The sequence below is a fragment of the Macaca nemestrina genome, chromosome 5, assembly GCF_043159975.1.
Source record: "Macaca nemestrina isolate mMacNem1 chromosome 5, mMacNem.hap1, whole genome shotgun sequence".
NCBI lineage: Eukaryota > Metazoa > Chordata > Mammalia > Primates > Cercopithecidae > Macaca > Macaca nemestrina.
Genome location: NC_092129.1, coordinates 804,448 through 830,265, shown reverse-complemented (window position 1 = coordinate 830,265; position 25,818 = coordinate 804,448). Strand labels below are relative to the sequence as shown.

Below are 25,818 nucleotides of genomic sequence, written 5' to 3'. Positions count from 1 at the left end.
CACACCTCTGATCGTGCACAGCTGGTGGGGGCAGGACCCACTTCAGTGAGGGGCTGACTTCCCAGGTGTGAAGGGGGAATGCTGTGTGGCTCGCTAAGCCCCTCCATGCTTTGGGGGCTCCAGGCTGTGGCCGGCAAGTAGGAGGTTGTCCCAGGAGGCTGCTGTGTGTTGGGGATGGGAGGCAGCTGCAGGGTGGAAGTAGGATGATATTGTAGGGGGCCACTGTGGGGGGGTGGGACGGGAGGCAACTGCAAGTTGGAAGTAGGATGTTGTCCCAGGAGGCTGCTGTGTGTGGGGGAGGGAGGAGGCAACTGCAGGGTGGTGTGGTGGTCCCCGTGCCACTGATTTCAGGTTAAAATAGAATGTGGACCTCTTTTTACCACAGTTTTTAATTACTCCGCTAGTTTGTGTTGCTGTCTCTTGCTATGAAGTCCACAGTCTGATGTCTCTGTGGTCCCCATGTTTCCCTTCTGCTTGTGTTACCCGATCCTGTGGGTCAGCTGTGAGGAAACCACTCTCCACTCCTTATCTGGAGTGGTCTCAAGCTGGGTGTGCTGGTCTCCTTGTGGGCTAAAGTGTTCTTCTGTTACTGTTTTCTCTGTTTTTTGACCAAATTTAGCAGACTTGTGTATGATGCAAACACTTTAAAAAATGTCTTTTGCCTTTATGAAAAAAACGCCTGCATTGCTTTAAAATGAACCTTTCCTGTGTCTCCATCCTTCCCCATAGATTGCTCTGTGTTAGAAACTCAGTGGTGTGTGTGCTTCGTGGCCTCATTCCATCAAGCACTGTAACCTCTGATTGCAAAAAATGAAAACAATATATTGTTCTCTTGTCACCCTGAAATGGCTACTCTTAATATTTTGATGTAGTTCTTTGAATTCTTTTTAAGTAAAGTTGCTTCTAACACAAGCACTTTGATTATATTGATCAAATTATATTCAGGAAATAAGGAGAAAGTAAAAAGAATATCCAGTTTGGGGCAAAAAGGAAGACGACATAGAAAGAGGCTGTAAAACTCCCTGCAACTTGAAAAGCTGGGTTGTGGTGGATGTGGTTTTGTTTTTACTGTGAGAGACCACAGGATTCTTCTTGGCACTGAATGGCAATAAGATAATACCGTGTGTGTGTTCTGGTGGCCGTATAAACCGAGCCGCATGTCCTCTTTCGAAGCAGAGAAAGCATGAGGTTTGAGGTAGTGGTTTGGTAACTTTTGGAAAGTCTGTTTGTAGGACTGCACTGCAGAGATTAGGTCAGTCTGAATTAGAATCGAATGATCTGTTCAGGCCTTGGGAGCTTTCTACACCGGGTGTACGCCTGTTCTGGATGTGGTGTAGAAGGAACAGGACTGGGAGGGTTTCTTGCTTCCCAGTCATAGAAATGCCTGCAATTATCACTGTTTATTGTCTCTCGGGAAGCTATTTCGGGAAGGAAGTGTACGTTCCAAGGCTGCTGGTTGGCCTGTCGTCACCCTGGGGGTCTTGGTGTGGGTCACGGGAGCTGTGACTGCTCACGCGTGGAGCTCTGTCTGTCTCGCTGCCGTGACGGTAGACAGCTGGTCACCAACAAAGTGTGTGTCCCAGTGGCCTTTGAGAAGAATTCTCTGCATCATTTTTATACAAGGTCCTTTTTCCTTTTTTTTTTTTAACTTCTTTTTTTTAAAATTTATTGATTATTATTATACTTTAAGTTGTAGGGTACATGTGCATAACATGCAGGTTTGTTACATATGTATACTTGTGCCATGTTGGTGTGCTGCACCCATCAACTCATCATTTACATCAGGTATAACTCCCAATGCAATCCCTCCCCCCTTCCCCCTCCCCATGATAGGCCCCAGTGTGTGATGTTCCCCTTCCTGAGTCCAAGTGATCTCATTGTTCAGTTCCCACCTATGATTGAGAACATGCGGTGTTTGGTTTTCTGTTCTTGTGATAGTTTGCTAAGAATGATGGTTTCCAGCTGCATCCATGTCCCTACAAAGGACACAAACTCATCCTTTTTGATGGCTGCATAGTATTCCATGGTGTATATGTGCCACATTTTCTTAATCCAATCTGTCACTGATGGACATTTGGGTTGATTCCAAGTCTTTGCTATTGTGAATAGTGCTGCAATAAACATACGTGTGCATGTGTCTTTATAGCAGCATAATTTATAATCCTTTGGGTATATACCCAGTAATGGGATGGCTGGGTCATATGGTACATCTAGTTCTAGATCCTTGAGGAATCGCCATGCTGTTTTCCATAATGGTTGAACTAGTTTACAATCCCACCAACAGTGTAAAAGAGTTCCTATTTCTCCACATCCTCTCCAGCACCTGTTGTTTCCTGACTTTTTAAGGATCGCCATTCTAACTGGTGTGAGATGGTATCTCATTGTGGTTTTGATTTGCATTTCTCTGATGGCCAGTGATGATGAGCATTTTTTCATGTGTCTGTTGGCTGTATGAATGTCTTCTTTTGAGAAATGTCTGTTCATATCCTTTGCCCACTTTTTGATGGGGTTGTTTGTTTTTTTCTTGTAAATTTGTTTGAGTTCTTTGTAGGTTCTGGATATTAGCCCTTTGTCAGATGAGTAGATTGCAAAAATGTTCTCCCATTCTGTAGGTTGCCTGTTCACTCTGATGGTAGTTTCTTTTGCTGTGCAGAAGCTCTTTAGTTTAATGAGATCCCATTTGTCAATTTTGGCTTTTGCTGCCGTTGCTTTTGGTGTTTTAGACATGAAGTCTTTGCCCATGCCTATGTACTGAATGATACTACCTAGGTTTTCCTCTAGGATTTTTATGGTATTAGGTCTAACATTTAAGTCTCTAATCCATCTTGAATTAATTTTCATATAAGGAGTAAGGAAAGGATCCAGTTTCAGCTTTCTACTTATGGCTAGCCAATTTTCCCAGCACCATTTATTAAATAGGGAATCCTTTCCCCATTTCTTGTTTCTCTCAGGTTTGTCAAAGATCAGATGGCTGTAGGTGTGTGGTATTATTTCTGAGGACTCTGTTCTGTTCCATTGGTCTATATCTCTGTTTTGGTACCAGTACCATGCTGTTTTGGTTACTGTAGCCTTGTAGTATAGTTTGAAGTCAGGTAGCGTGATGCCTCCAGCTTTGTTCTTTTGACTTAGGATTGTCTTGGAGATGCGGGCTCTTTTTTGGTTCCATATGAACTTTAAAGCAGTTTTTTCCAATTCTGTGAAGAAACTCATTGGTAGCTTGATGGGGATGGCATTGAATCTATAAATTACCTTGGGCAGTATGGCCATTTTCACAATATTGATTCTTCCTATCCATGAGCATGGTATGTTCTTCCATTTGATTGTGTCCTCTTTTATTTCACTGAGCAGTGGTTTGTAGTTCTCCTTGAAGAGGTCCTTTACATCCCTTGTAAGTTGGATTCCTAGGTATTTTATTCTCTTTGAAGAAATTGTGAATGGAAGTTCATTCCTGATTTGGCTCTCTGTTTGTCTGTTACTGGTGTATAAGAATGCTTGTGATTTTTGCACATTAATTTTGTATCCTGAGAATTTGCTGAAGTTGCTTAACAGCTTAAGGAGATTTTGGGCTGAGACAATGGGGTTTTCTAAATATACAATCATGTCATCTGCAAACAGGGACAATTTGACTTCTTCTTTTCCTAACTGAATACCCTTGATTTCTTTCTCTTGCCTGATTGCCCTAGCCAGAACTTCCAACACTATGTTGAATAGGAGTGGTGAGAGAGGGCATCCCTGTCTTGTGCCAGTTTTCAAAGGGAATTTTTCCAGTTTTTGCCCATTCAGTATGATATTGGCTGTGGGTTTGTCATAAATAGCTCTTATGATTTTGAGGTACGTTCCATCAATACCGAATTTATTGAGCGTTTTTAGCATGAAGGGCTGTTGAATTTTGTCAAAAGCCTTTTCTGCATCTATTGAGATAATCATGTGGTTCTTGTCTTTGGTTCTGTTTATATGCTGGATTATGTTTATTGATTTGTGAATGTTGAACCAGCCTTGCATCCCAGGGATGAAGCCCACTTGATCATGGTGGATAAGCTTTTTGATGTGTTGCTGAATCCGGTTTGCCAGTATTTTATTGAGGATTTTTGCATCGATGTTCATCAGGGATATTGGTCTAAAATTCTCTTTTTTTGTTGTGTCTCTGCCAGGCTTTGGTATCAGGATGATGTTGGCCTCATAAAATGAGTTAGGGAGGATTCCCTCTTTTTCTATTCATTGGAATAGTTTCAGAAGGAATGGTACCAACTCCTCCTTGTACCTCTGGTAGAATTCAGCTGTGAATCCATCTGGTCCTGGACTTTTTTTGGTTGGTAGGCTATTAATTATTGCCTCAATTTCAGAGCCTACTATTGGTGTATTCAGGGATTCAACTTCTTCCTGGTTTAGTCTTGGAAGAGTGTAAGTGTCCAGGAAATTATCCATTTCTTCTAGATTTTCCAGTTTATTTGTGTAGAGGTGTTTATAGTATTCTCTGGTGGTAGTTTGTATTTCTGTGGGGTCGGTGGTGATATCCCCTTTATCATTTTTAATTGCGTTGATTTGATTCTTCTCTCTTTTCTTCTTTATTAGTCTTGCTAGCGGTCTGTCAATTTGGTTGACCTTTTCAAAAAACCAACTCCTGGATTCATTGATTTTTTGGAGAGTTTTTTGTGTCTCTATCTCCTTCAGTTCTGCTCTGATCTTAGTTATTTCTTGCCTTCTGCTAGCTTTCAAAAGTGTTTGCTCTTGCTTCTCTAGTTCTTTTAATTGCGATGTTAGAGTGTCAGTTTTAGATCTTTCCTGCTTTCTCTTGTGGGCATTTAGTGCTATAAATTTCCCTCTGCACACTGCTTTAAATGTGTCCCAGAGATTCTGGTATGTTGTATCTTTGTTCTCATTGGTTTCAAAGAACATCTTTATTTCTGCCTTCATTTCGTTATGTACCCAGTAGTCATTCAGGAGCAGGTTGTTCAGTTTCCATGTAGTTGAGCGGTTTTGATTGAGTTTCTTAGTCCTGAGTTCTAGTTTGATTGCACTGTGGTCTGATAGACAGTTTGTTATAATTTCTGTTCTTGTACATTTGCTGAGGAGTGCTTTACTTCCAATTACGTGGTCGATTTTGGAGTAAGTACGATGTGGTGCTGAGAAGAATGTATATTCTGTTGATTTGGGGTGGAGAGTTCTATAGATGTCTATTAGGTCTGCTTGCTGCAGAGATGAGTTCAATTCCTGGATATCCTTGTTAACTTTCTGTCTCGTTGATCTGTCTAATGTTGACAGTGGAGTGTTGAAGTCTCCCATTATTATTGTATGGGAGTCTAAGTCTCTTTGTAAGTCTCTAAGGACTTGCTTTATGAATCTGGGTGCTCCTGTATTGGGTGCATATATATTTAGGATAGTTAGTTCTTCCTGTTGAATTGATCCCTTTACCATTATGTAATGGCCTTCTTTGTCTCTTTTGATCTTTGATGGTTTAAAGTCTGTTTTATCAGAGACTAGTATTGCAACCCCCGCTTTTTTTTTGTTCTCCATTTGCTTGGTAAATCTTCCTCCATCCCTTTATTTTGAGCCTATGTATGTCTCTGCGTGTGAGATGGGTCTCCTGAATACAGCAGACTGATGGGTCTTGACTCTTGATCCAGTTTGCCAGTCTGTGTCTTTTAATTGGAGCATTTAGTCCATTTACATTTAAGGTTAATATTGTTATGTGTGAACTTGATCCTGCCATTATGATATTAACTGGTTATTTTGCTCGTTAGTTGATGCAGTTTCTTCCTAGCCTTGATGGTCTTTACATTTTGGCATGTTTTTGCAATGGCTGGTACCGGTTGTTCCTTTCCATGTTTAGTGCTTCCTTCAGGGTCTCTTGTAAGGCAGGCCTAGTGGTGACAAAATCTCTAAGCATTTGCTTATCTGTAAAGGATTTTATTTCTCCTTCACTTATGAAACTTAGTTTGGCTGGATATGAAATTCTGGGTTTAAAATTCTTTTCTTTAAGAATGTTGAATATTGGCCCCTACTCTCTTCTGGCTTGGAGAGTTTCTGCCGAGAGATCTGCTGTTAGTCTGATGGGCTTCCCTTTGTGGGTAACCCGACCTTTCTCTCTGGCTGCCCTTAAGATTTTTTTCTTCATTTCAACTTTGGTGAATCTGGCAATTATGTGTCTTGGAGTTGCTCTTCTCGAGGAGTATCTTTGTGGCGTTCTCTGTATTTCCTGGATTTGAATGTTGGCCTGCCCTACTAGGTTGGGGAAGTTCTCCTGGATGATATCCTGAAGAGTGTTTTCCAACTTGGTTCCATTCTCCCCCTCACTTTCAGGCACCCCAATCAGACGTAGATTTGGTCTTTTTACATAATCCCATACTTCTTGCAGGCTTTGTTCATTTCTTTTTCTTCTTTTTTCTTTTGGTTTCTCTTCTCGCTTCATTTCATTCATTTGATCCTCAATCGCAGATACTCTTTCTTCCAGTTGATCGAGTCGGTTACTGAAGCTTGTATATTTGTCACGTATTTCTCGTGTCATGGTTTTCATCTCTTTCATTTCGTTTATGACCTTCTCTGCATTAATTACTCTAGCCATCAATTCTTCCACTTTTTTTTCAAGATTTTTAGTTTCTTTGCGCTGGGTACGTAATTCCTCCTTTAGCTCTGAGAAATTTGATGGACTGAAGCCTTCTTCTCTCATCTCGTCAAAGTCATTCTCCATCCAGCTTTGATCCGTTGCTGGCGATGAGCTGCGCTCCTTTGCCAGGGGAGATGCACTCTTATTTTTTGAATTTCCAGCTTTTCTGCCCTGCTTTTTCCCCATCTTTGTGGTTTTATCTGCCTCTGGTCTTTGATGATGGTGATGTACTGATGGGGTTTTGGTGTAGGTGTCCTTCCTGTTTGATAGTTTTCCTTCTAACAGTCAGGACCCTCAGCTGTAGGTCTGTTGGAGATTGCTTGAGGTCCACTGCAGACCCTGTTTGCCTGGGTATCAGCAGCAGAGGCTGCAGAAGATAGAATATTTCTGAACAGCGAGTGTACCTGTCTGATTCTTGCTTTGGAAGCTTCCTCTCAGGGGTGTACTCCACCCTGTGAGGTGTGGGGTGTCAGACTGCCCCTAGTGGGGTATGTCTCCCAGTTAGGCTACTCAGGGGTCAGGGACCCACTTGAGCAGGGAGTCTGTCCCTTCTCAGATCTCACCTCCCTGTTGGGAGATCCACTGCTCTCTTCAAAGCTGTCAGACAGGTTCGTTTGCGTCTGCAGAGGTTTCGGCTGGGTTGGTTATTGCCCTGTCCCCAGAGGTGGAGTCTACAGAGACAGGCAGATTTCCTTGAGCGGCTGTGAGCTCCACCCAGTTCGAGCTTCTCAGCAGCTTTGTTTACCTACTTAAGCCTCAGCAATGGCGGGCGCCCCTCCCCCAGCCTCGCTGCTGCCTTGCCGGTAGATCACAGACTGCTGTGCTAGCAATGAGGGAGGCTCCGTGGCTGTGGGACCCTCCCGGCCAGGTGTGGGATATGATCTCCTGGTGTGCCTGTTGGCTTAAAGCGCAGTATTGGGGTGGGAGTTACCCGATTTTCCAGGTGTTGTGTGTCTCAGTTTCCCTGGCTAGGAAAAGGGATTCCCTTCCCCCTTGCGCTTCCCAGGTGAGGCAATGCCTCGCCCTGCTTCAGCTCTCGCTGGTCGGGCTGCAGCAGCTGACCAGCACCGATCATCCGGCACTCGCCAGTGAGATGAACCCAGTACCTCAGTTGAAAATGCAGAAATCACCGGTGTTCTGTGTCGCTCGCGCTGGGAGTTGGAGACTGGAGCTGTTCCTATTTGGCCATCTTGCCGGTTATCTTCTTTAATAGACCCCTTTTTCCTTTCAATGTCAACATCGTGTCTTCTAGCCAAGCGATATGTTCTTGCAGAAACAGGAAGTGTGGCTCAAGTGAGAAATGAGGGAATTGATCCATAACTGCTATCAGTTTTTATACAGTTGAGCCATTGTCATTTATACATAAACATGTTAAATCTATGGAAGTGAGTCATGGTGCCAGACCCTCACAAATGCCGAATGTCTACGTGGGACCTCTCTTCTGTCGGGTCCACATCACAAGAAGAAAAGTCGCTCAAATGCAGCACGGAGTGGACGTGAATCTCCGAAAACTCCATGAATCAGAACGACTGCTTTCCCAATTGCCGGTCTCCCCATTTGAGGTTGTGAGATTCCCGTTCTGAAGCTCCTTCAGTTTCCCAGCACCCATTTCACTCCTTCGTGGAGATAACAGACTCACACTGATACCTTGTTCTCAGATTTTCTTATTAGAAAAAGCACATATTTCACAAGAATTGTCCGGCTAACTCACTCCTTAGCCTGGGTAACCCACATACCACTTTTCTCTCTAAAATACTCGCCTTTCAGAACTCTTGGTAAATTATTTAAGAATAGGAAGGTACCATGACTTTGGCCACAAGCAGTATTATGTATAATGTGCAAGTGAGTGCCTTGACAGCCATGGTTGCTAAAGACAAATTTTCTCAGAAGAGAAAAATGTAAGCGGTTCTTTACATGATCATTAATTTTGTTTTGCCTAAATAACATCTTGTCTTTGTACAGGGATACAGGACGTTGCTGAGTATTGACGGGGGCGAGTGGGTCCCACTGCCCCACAGTGTGATCCTGAATATCGACAGGGGTGAGTGGGTCCTGCTGCCCCACTGTGTGTGACAAGCCCTTTGTTTCTGGCCCGGAAATGTCCCGGCTCCGTCAGTGCATTGGGCTGGTGCTGGCTCCCTTTGTTAGTTTGCATGCGAGGCAAAATCTCACGCCTTTCACTCTTGTTGACATACAGATGCCAAAGCTTTGAACAAATTCTTACTAAATCAAACCCAGAAATATGTAAAAGGGATAAGAATACCATGAACACTTAGAGTTTGTTCTCATGATCTGTAGTTTTGCATTGTACATTTGGCTTATCATTCAAAAATCAATGTAATTCACCACATTAACAAAAAATAAAGCAGAAAACCCATTTATTTTATCCTCTCAGTGGATACTGAAAAACATCTGTTGAAATTTAATAGTCCTTATACGAATTTCCTACCACATCAGGAACAGAAGGGAACTTTCTCCATTTGATAAAGGCCACTCCTGAAAAACAAGAGCTGACCCCCCTCCTCGGTGGTGGCAGCCGGGGAGCTCTGCCCATAGTCGGGGTGTCGGGAGCATGGCCATTCTCCGTGGTTCAGGTTTGCATGGTGCGCACTGGGGCCCTCGTCCATGAAGTGAGTCAGGAGAACTAAAAGGCATAAAGACTTGGAAGCAGGGAGATGCTTGATGTACAGAAGACACAGGGCCTTATTTAGAATATTTTAGGAAATGTACAAACAACCAGAAATGGTGTGAATTTTGCAAGCATGCAAGATGGACACTTCGCAACAGATGTATACAGATGCCCAGTGGCCCGTGAAAGGTGCTCACCAGGGAGTCATTGGGTAAGTACAACTTAAACCCACAAGGTTCCCCTTCACAAGACTGGAGAAGGGAGGACAGTAGCAGGTGCTGGTGAAGATATGACAGACTGGATCTCAGACTGATGGAGACTTAAAATGGCACAGCCACTTCAGCAAACTGTGGCAGTTTCTTTAAAATGTGTACACTTACCATATGGCCCAGCAGGTACGCTGTAGACGTTCACCAAGGAGAGCTGAAAATGTGTCTCCTTGTAAAAGAATGCACATTATCTCCAGAGTAAATTGTCATAGCCAAGAACTGGAAACAACATAAATCTCTCTCATCTGGAGAAACATGAGCAAATTCTGATATATTCATACATTGTCCTAGTTCCCATCAGGAAAAACGTACAAAATACTGAAACCAAAACAGACAACGGGGATGAGTTCCAGGAGCCTTGAATTGAGCAGAGAGTGAACACCACGCCGTGGAGTCCATGTGACGATGGAGAATCTATGCGAGTCTCGGGTGACCGAAGAGCACCAAGAATACTCCTCGAGAATGAACAGTGGCTGTCTCTTGAGGGCTGGGAGGGGACTTGTGGGAACTTTGATGCAAAATATTTGATTAGGGTAATAAATTTCCATTTATCGTAATGCGCCAAGTGAACTCAAGATCTGAACATTTCACTGTGTATACTTTGTACTCTCTCCCTTCCAAAAAAACAATGAAAAAATAATTACAAATGAGCACTGAACTCGACAGATTTTTCACAGTGGTGTTAGCAATTCTGAAAGCATTTCTGTATCTCCAGGCTTAAGCAAATAAGCTTAATAAATCAGTGAATATGTTGAGTGTTACAGGAGCCAGGTTTCTTTCTTGGTAAGAGAGGTAGAAATAAGAAAAGGCCAAAGCCTGGAATGGATCACTTGGGATTCGGTTGCAGCAGGAGGTACCAGTATAAGCTGGTGGCTCCCAACAGATGTAGACAGGGATAGAAGTGCCTGTGGATGGGTGTGGGTGCATATGCGTGTACATGCGTGTTGTGTGTTCTACTTGCTGGCAATGCCCAGCAGCACCCAGTGCCCACTCTTAGCTTCCAAACACGGTTCTTCACTAGAAGGAACCCTGGTCTAAGGGCTGGGGAATCCGGTGTCAAATCTGGGACCAGTTGAGCAACAGAACAAACCATTGTAACTATGAATCATAACCCACAAAGCCAGACTCCATGAGTACATATGGACATAGGTAAATGAATGCTGAAAGATAGAATAATTATTTTTCAGTGAATATGGAAGATCTAATGATTTAGAAGGAATGACAGGAAATCAGTGGATGATAAAACTAGTAGTGAAGAATTGATGGAAAACAGAATATGTACATAGTATCAGGGTGTCTCCTCCCAAATCTTAATTTCAACGCGAGAAGTAGCATCTTTGCTTTGGAGGCACGTAAGCACCACCTTCACTTAGTTGCCGATGTTAACATTGTCACACAGGACAGACTTCTGCGGTGTCCCTGCTAAAATGCATACTCTTGAGTCTAGTCCGGAAGATACCAAAATAAAGGACAAGCTGTGAAATAACTGACCTGTATTCTTTAACATTTCCAATTTCAAGAAACACAAAAGCTGAGAAACTTGGATTCTGGACGGGTAAAAATCACACGACAAATCAATTCATGATCCTGGATTGGATCGTAAAAGAGGAAGACAAAGTAAAAAAATTATGGAGACAGTTGACACCATTTGAAAGTGAACTTTGTATATGACAGTTAAATTTCCCGATCTTGAGGAAAATGAATGTGAGAGCATATCCTTGTGTTGAGGAAATACATTGAAACATTTAGGTATGGAAGGACATAGTATCTGAAATTTATTTTCATTTGACTTAGAAAATTCATGGGGGAGGGTGGAAAGCAGTGATGTAAGATAGGAGCAGTTGGGCCTAAGTTGAGCCTGGTAAGTTATGTGGGAATTCGCTACGCTGGTCTTGCAGATTTTCTGTGTGTTTGAAATTACATCCAAAAAGTTTAAAACGGAGAATATGCAAAACAAAAAGCGATTTGTGGAAGTGAGTGGACTGTCACCTCATTGATCCCTTCAGTTTTTGGCCATGAGCCAAGTCAGTCACATAGTGGTTTTTGACCTGGGAATTAGAAATAGTGGCCAGACGACCAGGCTCTTTAGTTAGGGAGAGAAGTGTGCACAAAGGCTGACCAAGACCAAGCAGTGTGATGAGCTGCTTGTGGGCGTGATGCTGAGGGTCTTGGTCCTGTCTCAGGTGGCAGCTTGGGGGGTTTAAGCCAGAAAGCCACGTCCTGCAGGGGCCTTTGAAAACAGTATGCTGAGAATAGATAGGACTCAAGGACAGTATCTCCAATTGAATTTTTAATGAACTCCCGTAGGCGCCAAGAAGGCAGGCAGATAAGGAAGAGCATAGAAACAAGGAACTGAGTAGAAGGTTACATGTGGGAAAAGAAAGTTTTGCATTGCATTCTTTCTGCTGACGTGGGGTTTATGGAGTATAAATAAAGTGAGGCGGAGGCTCTGAGTGCGGCCGCCATGTTCTCTGTGTGTCTCTGTCTTTTGTGTGTTCTTTCATTCTCCACCACCCCCGGCGCGGACCCCAACAACGTCCGATTCCCTTTCATGGGATTATTCTCGCAGCTTCAGAGAAAACTGCCCCAACCCGTCTTCACTCACGCTGGCCATTTTTGGTGGTGTTTTTATTCTGCTAACACCGTTCTCACTGACAGTTTAGGGCCTTTCAGTGGGTTTTTGCCTGTGTCTCAAAGATTCTCGTCTTGACAGCCGGTATGTTTCATTCCCGTTGTTCTGATTCTGTGTTAAGAGGGTTCTTCCCTGGCTTCACAGTTTGGAGTTGCCGCTGCATCTGTCTCTGCTTTGATTCTCTAGCCCATCTATCACTTGTCTCGTCCCTTAAGAAGTGGCCTGCGTTAGATGCCATGAGACTGTCTGCCTTATCACCACTGCGTCCCCAGCCCGTAGGGACTTGCAGAGAAGGCATTCAGTGAATGTGTGGAATTAATGTAATGGGTTAATAGCCACAGATTGTGTTAATGGTTGTTTTAGTCTCTTTTCACGCTGCTGATAAAGACATGCCCGGGACTGGGAAGAAAAAGATTTAGTTGGCCTTGCAGTTCCACATGGTGGGGAGGCCTCAGAATCATGGTGGGAAGCGAAAGGCACTTCTTACATGTCAGCAGCAAGAGAAAACGAGGTAGAAGCAAAAGCGGAAACCCCTGATAAACCATGAGATCTCATGAGATTTATTCACTATCACAAGAATAGCACAGGAAAGATGGGCCCCAGTGATTCAATTACCTCTCCCTAGGTCGCTCCCACAACACATGGGAATTCTGGGAGGTACAATTCAAGTTGAAATTTGGGTGGGAACACAGCCATACCTTATCCATAGCCAACCCAGTCCTGGCCCATGGCTGGTATTGAGCTGAGCTGCGACTGTGGCTGTGTGTGTTGGGTTGCGAGGCGTGTGCACGCCTCTCCGTGGTACAGTGAAAGGATTTGGAGGCTCAAACGTGTGACCTACAAAGAATCTCCAAAGATCAAGGTCCATTCACCCTAAAAAGAAAAATCTGAGCGCAGTTTACAGCCAGTGTTTGCTTGTGGACATGGATTCTGCAGTAATAAAATGAATAATTAAAATCTGTGAATAAATTTTAATGTCTTTACTGGAATTGTAAACACTGATTTTCTTTCCTCACCTACCCATCTGTTGGTGAGTTTGAGAAGGTGGATGAACCGTGCTGCGGGGACAGAGAGGAGGGTACAGCTTGGCCTCTGGGACCTCAGCTGAGCCCTGAGTGACTGAGCTCTTTCCGTTTCAGACGTCCACACGGAAGCTGTCCAGGCAGCTCTGGCCAAACACAAAGAGTGGAAGATGGCGGTGCCTATGCCTTCCAAACGCAGGTCCCTGGTCGTGCAGACCTCCATGGATGCCTACACCCCTCCAGGTAAGGGACACGCTCCCTGACACTGCCTCCTGAACATGCTGGGCGCCTCAGAATTGACCACTGGCTCAGCATTCGGGTTTTTGCCTTCAAAATCATGGTGCAGAAATGCAGATTTTGTGAACCAGAATTCCAAAAACAGTGTATGAGTTAAACGTGGAAGGAAAAGTAACATTATGTATCTGTATAAATACACGTTTTTAACTTTTCATCAAGACTCGTGCATATGATACATACCAGTAAAATCTCACACAGTTTTATTCATTTAATTCCTTGTATGGAAAAGGGAAGAGTTTGTTGTAGCCCTCTGGGTGGAATTGGACTTTTCTTCTGATTAGGCTGGTGCATGCGTGTTCTCAAATCTTCAGATACGTGTGCTGTATTGTTGGATTGTTTTAGAACAAGCGAATTGGACAGTTTAAGCAGCTACCCGAATCAGGTCATAAACTTTGCCTGCAAGGTGCCAGCTGGTATTTTAGTTCCTGCAGGCCATAAGGTCTCTCACAACCACTGAACTCTGCCCTCAGCCATGGGTGATAGCAAGTGCCTATGGCTGAGTACCAATAAAACTATATTTACAAGCACAGTGAACTGGATTTGATGCACAGACCTGCCAACCCCTGATCTAAATTACTGAAGGTAATAGCCAATTTATATTTCTGCTATATAATACTGCTTTTCTTTAATCTTGAATTTTACATAACTACCCAAATTCTCTATTTTCTCTACCTAAATAATTATAAACTACATTTCATGATCTTCCTACCCAAGGAAAGCAGAAAGTTTAGTTATCCGGATACTTGTTAGAGACACAGATTGAACCTACGTTATTTGGTGTTTAGTTTCTGTGATTTTGATTCCAACATTATTCATGTTATTGTTACAAGCTTGTCTTCTCAAAGGACTTGAATCACCTTACATCCCACGTTGAAGCTACATATCACTTTAAATGACACCGTGTTTTTCCTCCAATACAAGAGAAACTTAAGGTACAATATGAATAGTTGAAAATGTACAACATTTTGGGGAGTATTTTTACTTTTGAAGTTTAGCTTAGACTTGGGAAGCAGTGAGACAGAAGGATGTGCTTCAGATCAGAGCTGAGATCAAGCATATGTCCACATTACAACAAGCAGCTCCTGAGTTTCACCTTTATGTACCTTTACAAATGAAGGTAGTGGAATTTATAGGACAGAACTTAGAGTGCATCATTTTGGGTTTTCGTTGCTTTTTGTTTTGAGACAAGGTCTTGCTCTGTCACCAAGGTTGGAATTCAGCATCATAATGGCAGCTCTTGGCTCACTGCAGCTGTGACCACCTGGGCTCAAGCGGTCCTCCCACTTCAGCCTCAAGCAGCTGGGACCACAGGTGCTCACCACCACACCCAGCTAAGTTTTAAGTTTTTGTAGAGACAGGGTGTTCCTATGTTGTTCTTGTTTTTCATTTACACATAAAGTGTTCTTCATCTAAATAGCGCAATGCCAGCAGGCAAGGGAGTGAATGCCATGCTAGCAAGGTTGTTGGCAAAGGAGCCCTTTCTGCCTACGTGCTCCCTTGTACTCCTCCCTTTATTTATTTTAATATTAAGTCACAGCACATGATTAAGGGCTGGGCACGGTAGCTCATGCCTATAACTCCAGCACTGTGGGAGTCCAGTGCAGGTGTATGGCTTGAGCGCAAGGGTTCAAGGCCAGCCTGAAAAACATGGCAAAATGTACAGAAATGCCTTTTGTACATCTTGTCTCCACCAAAAGCACAAAAAATTAGCTGAGCCTGGTGGTGTACACCTGTAGTCCCAGCTACTTGGGAGGCTGAGGTGGGAGAATCACTTGAGCCCGGGAGGCAGAGGTTGCTGTCAGCTGAGATGCCACCACTGCACTCCAGCCGGGGCAACAGAGCAAGACTCCCATCTCAATTAGAAAAATATAACAATAAGGTCGGGCGCAGTGGCTCAAGCCTGTAATCCTAGCACTTTGGGAGGCCGAGACGGGTGGATCACGAGGTCAGGAGATCGAGACCATCCTGGCTAACACGGTAAAACCCCGTCTCTACTAAAAAATACAAAAAACTAGCTGGACGAGGTGGCGGGCGCCTGTAGTCTCAGCTACACAGGAGGCTGAGGCAGGAGAATGGCGTAAACCCGGAAGGCGGAGCTTGCAGTGAGCTGAGATCCGGCCCCTGCACTCCAACCTGAGCAACAGAGAAAGACTCCGTCTCAAAAAAAAAAAGAAAAGAAAAATAAATAGAGACTCTTTAGAAAGGATTAGGCCAGGCTTGGTGGCTCATGCCTGTAACCTCAGCACTTTGGGAAGCCAAGGCAGGCAGATTGCTTGAGTCCTGGCGTTTGAGACTAGCCTGGGCAACATTCCAAAGCTCATCCCTACAAAAAATACAGAAATCAGCCGGGCATGGTGGTGTGTGCCTGTGGTCCCAGCTGCTCAGGAGGCTGGGGTGGGAGAATCACCTGGGCTGGGGGAGGTTGAGGCTGTGGTGAGCCATGATCATGCCACTGCACTCCAGCCTGGGCAACAGAGCTAGACCCTATCTCAAAAAATAATATGCTTAATCCTGTTTCTTTAGTTTATGGTTATAATTTGCAAAAACTTATGGTAAAAAAATTGCATTTGTATGTGTTCTTTGTGTAACTAACAACATGGACGTAAAAGGATAACCCACTTGAAATATTTTAAACCAAATTTTTGGCACTAACCAGTATGTAAGGCAACGGGCATTTTTCTTCACCACTTTTTATAAGAGAAATTACTTTGAAATGGAAGAAGCAGTGCGGTTATTTGCTTATTTCTCGTATTGAATCCAACCGCTAAGAAATGTTACTGGGTCATGCGTGATGAATAACCTCACTGTACAGATGTCTACAAAATATAAAAGAATATTATTTGAAATGTTATTTTTGTGAAATATTTGGATTTGACTAACATTTTTATATAAACCATAAAGCATACTTTGTAAATTTCCATCAGGAGTCCTCTTGATATCACATGGGGCAGTTTTGTAAAATCATAAATGTCAATATCATAAAAATTTTTTACTCCCACCCTATTTTGTGCTTAGCGATAGTTTGCATGTTTATTACCATACTTACTCGATCAAAATCTTAGCTGCATTTCCTACCTACTTTTCTTAGTTGTTGGTAACAGTGATAAGATCTTATTGAGTTTCATTGCCCTTCAGAGGATGTTCTTGAAGTTTATCTTCTATGAAATGACGGACTGCTGACCTGGATTATAGTTTCTGGAGAAACACTCATTAGGATTGTTGCAACACTAATATTCTTTGGGTGAAACTTGCCTTTAGTTTTCAAATGTAAAGATATAAGAATTATTTGCCAAAATTTCTAGCCATGATCAGAGAACAGGGACCCAAATCACACATCTGCCGTAAACAACTGTAAAACTGCACAAACCGAATGAGGTGGCTGTTTTTAGTCTGTGACAAGAGCTGTGCCAGCCAGAACCTGAGGGCGAGGGCAGGAGAATGAATGAGACGCACCCACAGTACACTTGCCCTCTGGAGAACACCTGCAGACTGTGGTGCCGAGAGCTCAGGTGTGGGTGGAGCAGGGTCATCCTATCAAGTCCAGAATGCAGAGCTCGGAAGGAGCTCAGGTGTGAGCGGAGCATGGCCACCCTACCACATCCAGGAGGGGGAGATCGGAGTGGGTGCAGGATTGGAGCTCTCCACAGATCCACACCAGCAGCGAATCAATCCAAGCCTGCCCATGTCACAATGACCCAGCAGTGCCTGTGCTACCTACTAAAACAAGAGCTGGAAACCTTCAGAGGAAGGTTAGGGATCCTGAGTGTGCTCAACATGTTACCTACAATGTGTAATACTCAGCAAATAATCACTGCATACACAGAGAAACAGGAGGTAGAATCTGTGGTCAAGAAAGAGGCAGTAAAAAGTGCACACCCATGCAGGATGGTCTCTGTCACTCACCACATGCGGCGGCTGAGCACATGAAGTGCGCCCGGTCTGAAGTGGATTTGCTGCGTGAAAGACATGCCAGTTAATATAAAAAATAGAAAATATTGTATTTGTATTTTTTTTTTTGAGATGGAGTCTCGCTCTGTTGCCCAGGCTAGAGTGCAGTGGCGCGATCTCGGCTCACTGCAATCTCTGCCTCCCGGGTTCATGCCATTCTCCTGCCTCACCCTCCCAATTAGCTGCCCGCTGCCACGTCTGGCTAATTTTTTGTATTTTTAGTAGAGACGGGGTTTCACCGTGTTAGCCAGGATGGTCTCGATCTCCTGATCTCGTGATCCACCCGCCTCAGCCTCCCAAAGTGCTGGGATTACAGATGTGAGCCACCTAACCCGGCCTATTTGTATTTCTTATTGAAAGTATAGTATGAGCATTTTGAGTTAAAAATATACTAGTAAAATTAATTGTACCTGTTTATATATTTATATGAGGCTACAAGGAAGGTTTCAAGTTCTATAACAGGACTCTCATAATTCTGTTGGAAAGTGCCTGTCTAGATGTCTGATCCAGCAGAAGACCGAGTTTTTAAATCTACAATTATAAATATTTAGGGAATCAAATTACAATGTGTCAAAGAACGAAAATATTTTAATTCTTGGGCCAGAGGAAGGGAAGACACTTTTTACTATAATGGAGTTGGGGAATTTCAGGTTCCGTATACGATAATCTTGAGAATTGTCACTCCCTCCTCACAGGTAAAAAGCTGAGCAAACTGAAAAATCAGCAGTTCTTCTTAAACGTGCAAGAGACGTGAGGTCACAGGCAAGCCACTGTCCCCAGATTGGCTGGACAGGTAAAGCGGAGAATTACCATACACTGGAGCACAATGCTCCAAGGAACCCACGCTGGGATTGGAAAACCTGAACTGGAATTGACAAATTGCTGCAGTGAGGTGTGGCCACATCTGAGAGTTAAAACCTCCGGGAGGCCTGTGCATATGGGTCTCATGCTTTTGTGAGTTGTATCATCAGAAGCTCAACCAGGTTCTTGAAGTAAACATCAGAGAAAAATCCCCTCATACTTACTACAGGGGAAAGAGAATAGGAATCATTTTTCAATATGTAGGTGCACTCTTCACTAGGTCTACCTTCCAGAGAAGCTTGTTAACTAGAGACTAACCAGGTGGGATTTTATCAGAGCCTTCTGACCTGGTGGAAAGGGAAATACCCAACTCCAACCTCCAGAACTGAAAAGCAAAAAAGAACAGATTATCCAAGCACTATGGGACTTCCACAGAGGCATAAAATATGCATAACGGTAATACAAGGGGGAAGAAAGAGGAACAGAAGAACTATTTGTAACAGTAACAGCTGAATTTCCTCAGATTAATGCCAGACACCAAACCATAGATCCAGGAAGCTCAAGAAACACCAAGAAGGATAAATGTAAAAACGACGACGACAAAAACAAAACAAAAATAAACTCTACTTGGGCATAAAATATTCAAACTATGGTGAATCAAAGATTAAAAAGCAAACCGGAGTAATCTCCTTCCCTATGGAAGATCAAAGATAAGAATTATATTCAACTTCCCCTCAAACACCATGAAAGCAAGAAGTGGAGTGAAGTATTTAAACTATTGAGAGGAAAAAAATTCCATTAACTTATAAGTCTATACTCTGTGAAATTATCTTTCAAAAGTGAAGAAAAAGTAAAGACCTTCTCCGACAAAAATTGCAAAATTTGTTGCCGGTAGACCTGCCTTGCAAAAAATGTTCAAAGTTCTTTAGAGAAAATAGTAGAGGTCAGTAACTCAGCTGTGCACAAAGAAAGGAAGGGCACAGTCTGTTTACAGGGCTCACACCTGTCATCCTAACACTCTGGGAGGCAAAGATGGGAGTACAGCTGGAGGCCGCTTAGTTGAGACCAGCCTGGGCAACGTAGTGAGACTCTGTCTCATTAAAAAAAAGCCAAACGTGGTGGCCAACACCTATAGTGCCAGCTACTTTGAGAGGCTGAGATGGGTCACTTCTTGAGCCCAGGATCCCGTTCAAGGCTGTGGTGAGCTATAATGATGCTGCTCCACTCCAGCCTGGGCAACAGAGAAAGACCTTGTCTGTTTAAAAAAATAAATAGAAAAGCAAAAAGCATTAAAGAAGAAATAGTGAAGGTAGAAGAAAATCTTTCATTTTTCTTAATAGATCTAACATAACAGTTCATTCATAATAGTGACAGTAAATATGTCATATACACACACTTAAATATAAGTGAAATGAATGAGAGCAGTGATACCCAAGGGATGGGACAGAGCAATTAGGAATTAGGATTATTTTGTTATTATAGTGTGCTTGCATTATCAAGAAACCAGTGTAGTGTCGTTTGAAAGTGGACTTGGGTTACTTGTAAATTTATATTGCAAATTCCAAGGCAGCCACTTTAAAAAAAAAAAAAAAAAAAAAAAAAAAACTGATATGCTAAGAAAGGAAAGAAAATAAATCATAGAAAATGCTCAATTAAGACCACAAGGAAAAAAAAAAAGAGTGAAAGACAAAAACAAAGAACAAGGGCAACAAATAGAAAATAGTAACAAATATGGTAGATGTTAATTCAACTGTATATCATTACTTTCAGTGTCAGTCCAAATGCACCGAACTATATATTGTCTATAAGAAATCCACTTTAGATATAAAGACCTACATATAGATCAACAGTAAAGGGATGGAAAAAGATATAAATGTTAACACTAATTTTTTGGTGTGCAATGGCCTGATCTCATCTCACTGCAACCTCTGCCTCCCAGGTTCAAGTGATTCTCCCTCAGCCTCCCGAGTAGCTGGGATTACAGGCATTTGTCGTCATGCCCGGGTAATTTTTTTTTTTTTCTATTTTTGTACAGATGGGATTTCACCATGTTGGCCAGGCCGGTCTTGAACTCCTGACCTCAGGTGATCATCCCGCCTTGGCCTCCTAAAGTGCTGGGATTACAGGCATGAGCCACCGTACCCGGCCAACACTCATTTTGAAAAATGGAAGTGGTGATATTAATTTCAGACAGAGTTGGCTTTACATCAAGGAAAGTTACCAGAGATGATTATTACGTAATAAAGGGGTCAATTCTCCAAGAAGATGTAACAATCCTGAAATGTATTTTTGCTAACAAAGCATCAGAATGCCAAAGCAAAAACCGATACACTTCAAGGAGAAGTAATTAACCCACTAGTATAGTTGGAGAGGTTAACACCCCTTTATCAGAAATGGACCAATTCAGTAGCCAGAAAATCAGGACAAAATTGAAATCGGCATCCTCAGTCAACTGTATATAACTGACGTTTATAGACTATTTCCTCCAACAACAACAGAATACAGAACATTCACCAAGACATACCATGTTGTGGTCCATAAAAAACACCTTAACAAATTTAAAAGAATAGGAATCAAACAAGTGTGTTCTCAACCACAGTAAAGTAGAAATCAATAATAGATGACTGGAAAATATATTAGGATATTAAACAATACACTTATACATAATACATTGTTCAAGGAAGAAATCTGAAGATTTCTTCGAATTTTTGAAGTAAATGAAAATCAAAACTTCTTAAAATTTGTGAGCTGCAATGACAGTAATGTTTATAGGGAAATTTATAGATTTAAATGCATACGTTAAAAAAAAACAAGATCTAAAATCAATCAGCTTCCACCTTCGAACACGAGAAAAACAACATCAAATTAAATTCTAAGCAGGAGACAAATAATGAAAGAGCAGAAATCAATACATTGAAAACAGAATATCAGTAGAGAAAAATCAATGAAACCAAAAGCTGGTTCTTTGAGAGAAAATCTGTAAGCCTCTAACAAGAAAAAGAAATACAGCAGATAAATTACCAATATCAGAAATGAAATAAGGAACATAACTACAGATCCCATGGACATTAAAAGGATAATAAATATTATGAACAACTCTATGGCCACAAATTTGATAACGTGGATGAAATGAACCAATTTCTTTAAAGACAGAATCTGCCAAAATTTGAACAAGAAGAAACGATCTGTATGGACCTGTATCTGTTAAATTGAATCAGTGGTTAATAACCTTTCAAAACAGGAAGTGCCAGGCCCAGGTGGGTTCACTGGTGAATTCTACCAAACATCTAAGAAGAAATTATACCAATTATCTACAATCTCTTTCAGAACATAGAGGCTGAGGAATACTTCTTAACTCATTCTATAGAGCCAGCATCATTTTAATACCAAATACCATTTTAATAACAAAATATTACAAGAAAACTACAGAACATCTCTCATGAACATAGATGCAGTAATCTTCAATAAAATATTAGCAAATTAAATCTAACAAAAATTGTGCACTAAAACCACATGGAATTTCACATATCCAAAGCTGGTTTAACATTGAAAAGCCAATTAACGTAATTCATCACATTAATGGGTCAAAGACTAACAGATGCCTCATCTAAGAAGATATAGAGATGGCAAATCGATGTATGAAATCATGCTTCACATCATGTGTCACAGAGAAATGCAGATGAAAGCAACAGTAAGATATCACTACACCAGAATCCAGAACACTATCAACACCAAAGCCTGTGAAGATGTGGAGCTGTGGGAATTCTCTCTCATTCATGGCGGGTCTTAATGCAAAATAGAACAGCCTTTAGGAAGACAGATTGGTGGTTTCTTACAAGACTAAATATACTCTTACCATATGATAAAGCAATTACACTCCTTGGCATTTGCTCAAAGGAGTTGAAAACTTATGTCTACACAAAAAGCCTGCAAGTAGATATTTAGAGCAGCCTTATTCATAGTTGTCAAAACTTGGAAGCAACCAAAATGCCCCTCAGTAGGTGAATGTATAAGTGAGCTGTGGTACATCCAGACAATGGGATATTATATGAGGCTGAAAATGAATGAGCTATCCATAAAAAGACACGGAGGAAACTTAAAGGGAATATTGCTAAGTGAAAGAAGCAATCTGAAAAGGTTGTTGTATGATTCCAGCTTTACAACATCCTAGAAAAGGCAAGACTATGGAGACTGTAAAGAAGATCAGTGGTTGCCAGGGGCCGGGGGGAGGCAGGGATGAATAGGCAGAGCAGGAGAGTTTTTAGTATCATGTGATCTCTGTATGATACTGTAATGGTGGATACATGTTATACATTTGTCCAGACCCATATATTGTACAACACCAAGAATGAACCCTGATGTGAATGATGGAGTTGGAGTGGTAATGATGTTTCGCTGTAGAAGTATCAGTTGTGACAAATGTACCAGTCTGGTAGGCAATATCGATGACAGGAGATGCTGTGCATATATAGGGTATACATGAGACATCACTATAAAGCTGGAAAATATGACACTGAGATGAAATTGCGCTGATAGGCTTAACAGGTTGGAGAAGGAAGAGGAAGTCTGTGGGCTCGAAGGCAGATGAAAAGGAATTAACCAAAGTGAAGCCCAGAGAAACAAAATGAAAGAAAAGCCAACAGAACCTCAAGATCCTGTGATATGTCAATATACTTGTAATACAAGAAGGAAAAGAGAGAGAAGAGCAGGGACCTTTGAAGAAAGGAGTCAGAGTTTTCTCAGATTGATGTCCAACACCTGTGTCCGGCCCCGAGAAGTTCAGTGAATTCCAAGCAGAACAAGTATGACAAGAATCACATCCAAGTTCATGATAGCCAAAGTACTGAAATCCCAAGATTAAGAGGAGATCCTGAAAGGACTCAGAAGAAAAAGACAAGTTACACACCAGAGAAGCATTTGAACAACGCGTGACTTCTGTGAAGATACAGTGGAGACCAGAAGACCATGGAAAGACATTTTTTAAAGCACTAAAAGCAGGAGAAAGGCCTGTCAACTCATATCCAGGGAAAATCTCCTTTATAAACAGGGGTGAAACAACACATTCCCAAATATGAAAGCTGAGAGAATGTGTTATCAGCAGAAATACACTATAAACGTGCTAAAGAATGTACTTGGCTGATTGCAAAGGATATCAGATGAAAGGTTAGCTCTACGAAAAAGAACCCTAGAAATCATAACAGTGCACTCTAAATTTTCTAGAAAATAATATCATAGAATATTTTACTCTATGATTTTATGGTTTTTGGTTTTTTTATGATCTTATAATTTTATGATATAAAATCATACAATGTACACAATTCTCTATGCCTCCTTTACCTGTTTTGAAGTCCTTGGTGTACCATGTACCAGTAGTTTATTCCTTATTATTTATTTATATTCTATTTGATAGATATGACACATTCTGTTTATTCATTTACCAGTTGGTTGTTTCCAGTATTAAGCTGCTGTCGACATTTATGTATATATCTTTGTGTATGCATATAATTTCCTTTATCTTAAGTGGATGCCAAGTAGCATGATTGACTCTTATTGTAAGTTTAGGTTTAGCTTTTTAAAAACTGCCAAATTATTTACAAAATAACTGCACCATTTCACACTTCCACCAGCAGCATATGTGCATTCCAGTTTCTCCACATCATCACCAGCAATAGTTACTGTTATTTTTATTTCTGCCATTCTAATTGATGTGAAATGGTATATCATTGTGTATTTACTTTGCAACAATGAATGATGCTAAGCATTTTTAACGTGCTTATTAGCTTTTAATGTGCTAATTCCTATTCATAGCCATTTGTATATGTTGGCAAAATGTTCAGATTTTTTGCTCAGGTTTTAAATGGGTTGGTTGTCGTCTTATGGGTTACAGGTGCCTTATGTAATCTGAATATAAGAGTTTTACAGATGTAACGTTTCTCAGTGAAAGAACAATCTATTATGTAGCAGACAGAACAAAGCCCTTCCCCCAAGATACCCAGGTCCTATTCCTCAGAACTTATGAACCTGTTGTCTGAAGTGGTTAAAAGGGATTTTGCAGCTGATTAATTCGATTAATTTAAGATCTTGAGATGGGACCTTTATCCTGGTTTAAGTAGGTAGACCCACTGTAATCAAGAAGGTCCTTACAAGAGAAAAGAACTGGAGACTGGAGTGATGCACTTTAAAGATGAAGAGGGGCCAGGAGTCAGGGACACATGTGGCCTCTAGAAGTTGGGAAAGGTAAAGAAATGGATTCTCATTTGAAGCCTCCAGAAGGAATGTAGTTCTGCTGACACTTAGATTTTACACTTCTGACTTCTCCATCAATAGGATAATAGATTCGTGTCTTGTTATAAGCCACTAAGATCAAAGTAATTTGTTACATTAGCTATAGGGAGATAATCATCTTTTAAAACTTACTAGTTTTCTATTTTAATGAAGTCTATTTCACTAATTTCTATGGATTGTGTTTTTGGAAGTTTTAGTAGTCTCATGGTCTTACTGTTCTTTCATTTTGGTCTGTGACTCATTTGGAGTTAATTTTTGTGTGTGCAGTAGGGATCTAAGTGGGATTTTTGTTTGTTTTGGTTTTGTTTGGGGGACTTTTTCCCCCACGGTTTTTCTTTTTGGTGTGTGGGTACTCAGTTGCCACAGCAACATTTGTTGAAAAAAAACAAACTACCTTTCTCTTACTGAATTGTCTTGAGACCTTTGTCAAAAATAAATTAACCATAAATACAAGGCTTTATTTCTCAATTTAATTCTGTTCCTTTGATGTATGTGTCTATTTTTGTGCTAATACCACTGCCTTAAAAACTATGACTTTATGTAAAGTTTTGAAATCAGATAGTGAAGTCTTCCAACATTGTTTCCCTTTTTTAAATTTATTTTGGCTATTGTAGGTCCTTTGTATTTCCAGATAAAATTGAGAATAAGCTTTCCATTTCACACACAGCCTTCTGGGATTTTATTAGGCAGTGCCTTGAATTAATGGAACAGTTTGGGAAGAATTGTCTTGATAATGCTGAGTTTTCCAATTCACGATCTTGAATCTATCTCCATTTATTTAGTTTCCATTTATTTGGATCCTTAATGTCTCTCAGTAATGTTTTATAGTTGCCATTGTACACATTCTGCACCTTTTTGTTAGAAGTTCAGCTGAGTGTCTTCTGCTTTTGAGGCTATTGTGAATGGAACGATTTTCTTTATTTTCAGGTTGTTTATTTCTAGTATATGTATATCTTTATCTTGTGTCCTATGATCCCATCAAACTTTGTTTTAGTAATGCAAAACATGTTTGGTGTACTTCTTGCCATTTTCTACATCCCAAGGTGATGTCATCTATGAATAAAGACACTTTTATTCCTTCCTTTCTAATCTGGATGTCTTCATTACTAAACTTGTTAATTTATTTCACCAGCTAGAACCTGCCAGATAACGTTGAATAAAAGTGGCAAGAGGGGACATCTTTGTCTTGTTCTCCATCTTAGGGAAAACGCATTCTAGTGTTTACCATTAAATACAATGTTAGCTGTGGCTTTTCACGAATGTACTTTAGCAGGTTGAGGAAATTGCCTTCTATTCCTGGTTTGTTCAGTTTCATTCTCTTGAATTTGTCA

General features: G+C 41.4%; 1 protein-coding gene across 7 annotated transcripts in view; it reads left to right on the top strand.

Annotated features, from left to right (window-relative positions):
- Positions 1–25,818, top strand: part of LOC139363250 (disco-interacting protein 2 homolog C-like) — a 179,438-nt gene that overhangs the window by 125,964 nt on the left and 27,656 nt on the right. For 6 of the 7 annotated variants that reach the window (XR_011623190.1, XM_071096139.1, XM_071096138.1 and 3 more), the window contains one exon: positions 13,274–13,399. Coding sequence is in view for 6 of the 7 variants with exons in the window: in XM_071096139.1 (XP_070952240.1) it covers positions 13,274–13,399 (126 nt within the window). In the remaining variant the exon portion in view is untranslated. Of the gene's footprint in view, positions 1–8,566; positions 8,646–13,273; positions 13,400–25,818 lie in introns of all 7 variants that reach the window. The other variant, XM_071096142.1, reaches the window with a different exon arrangement.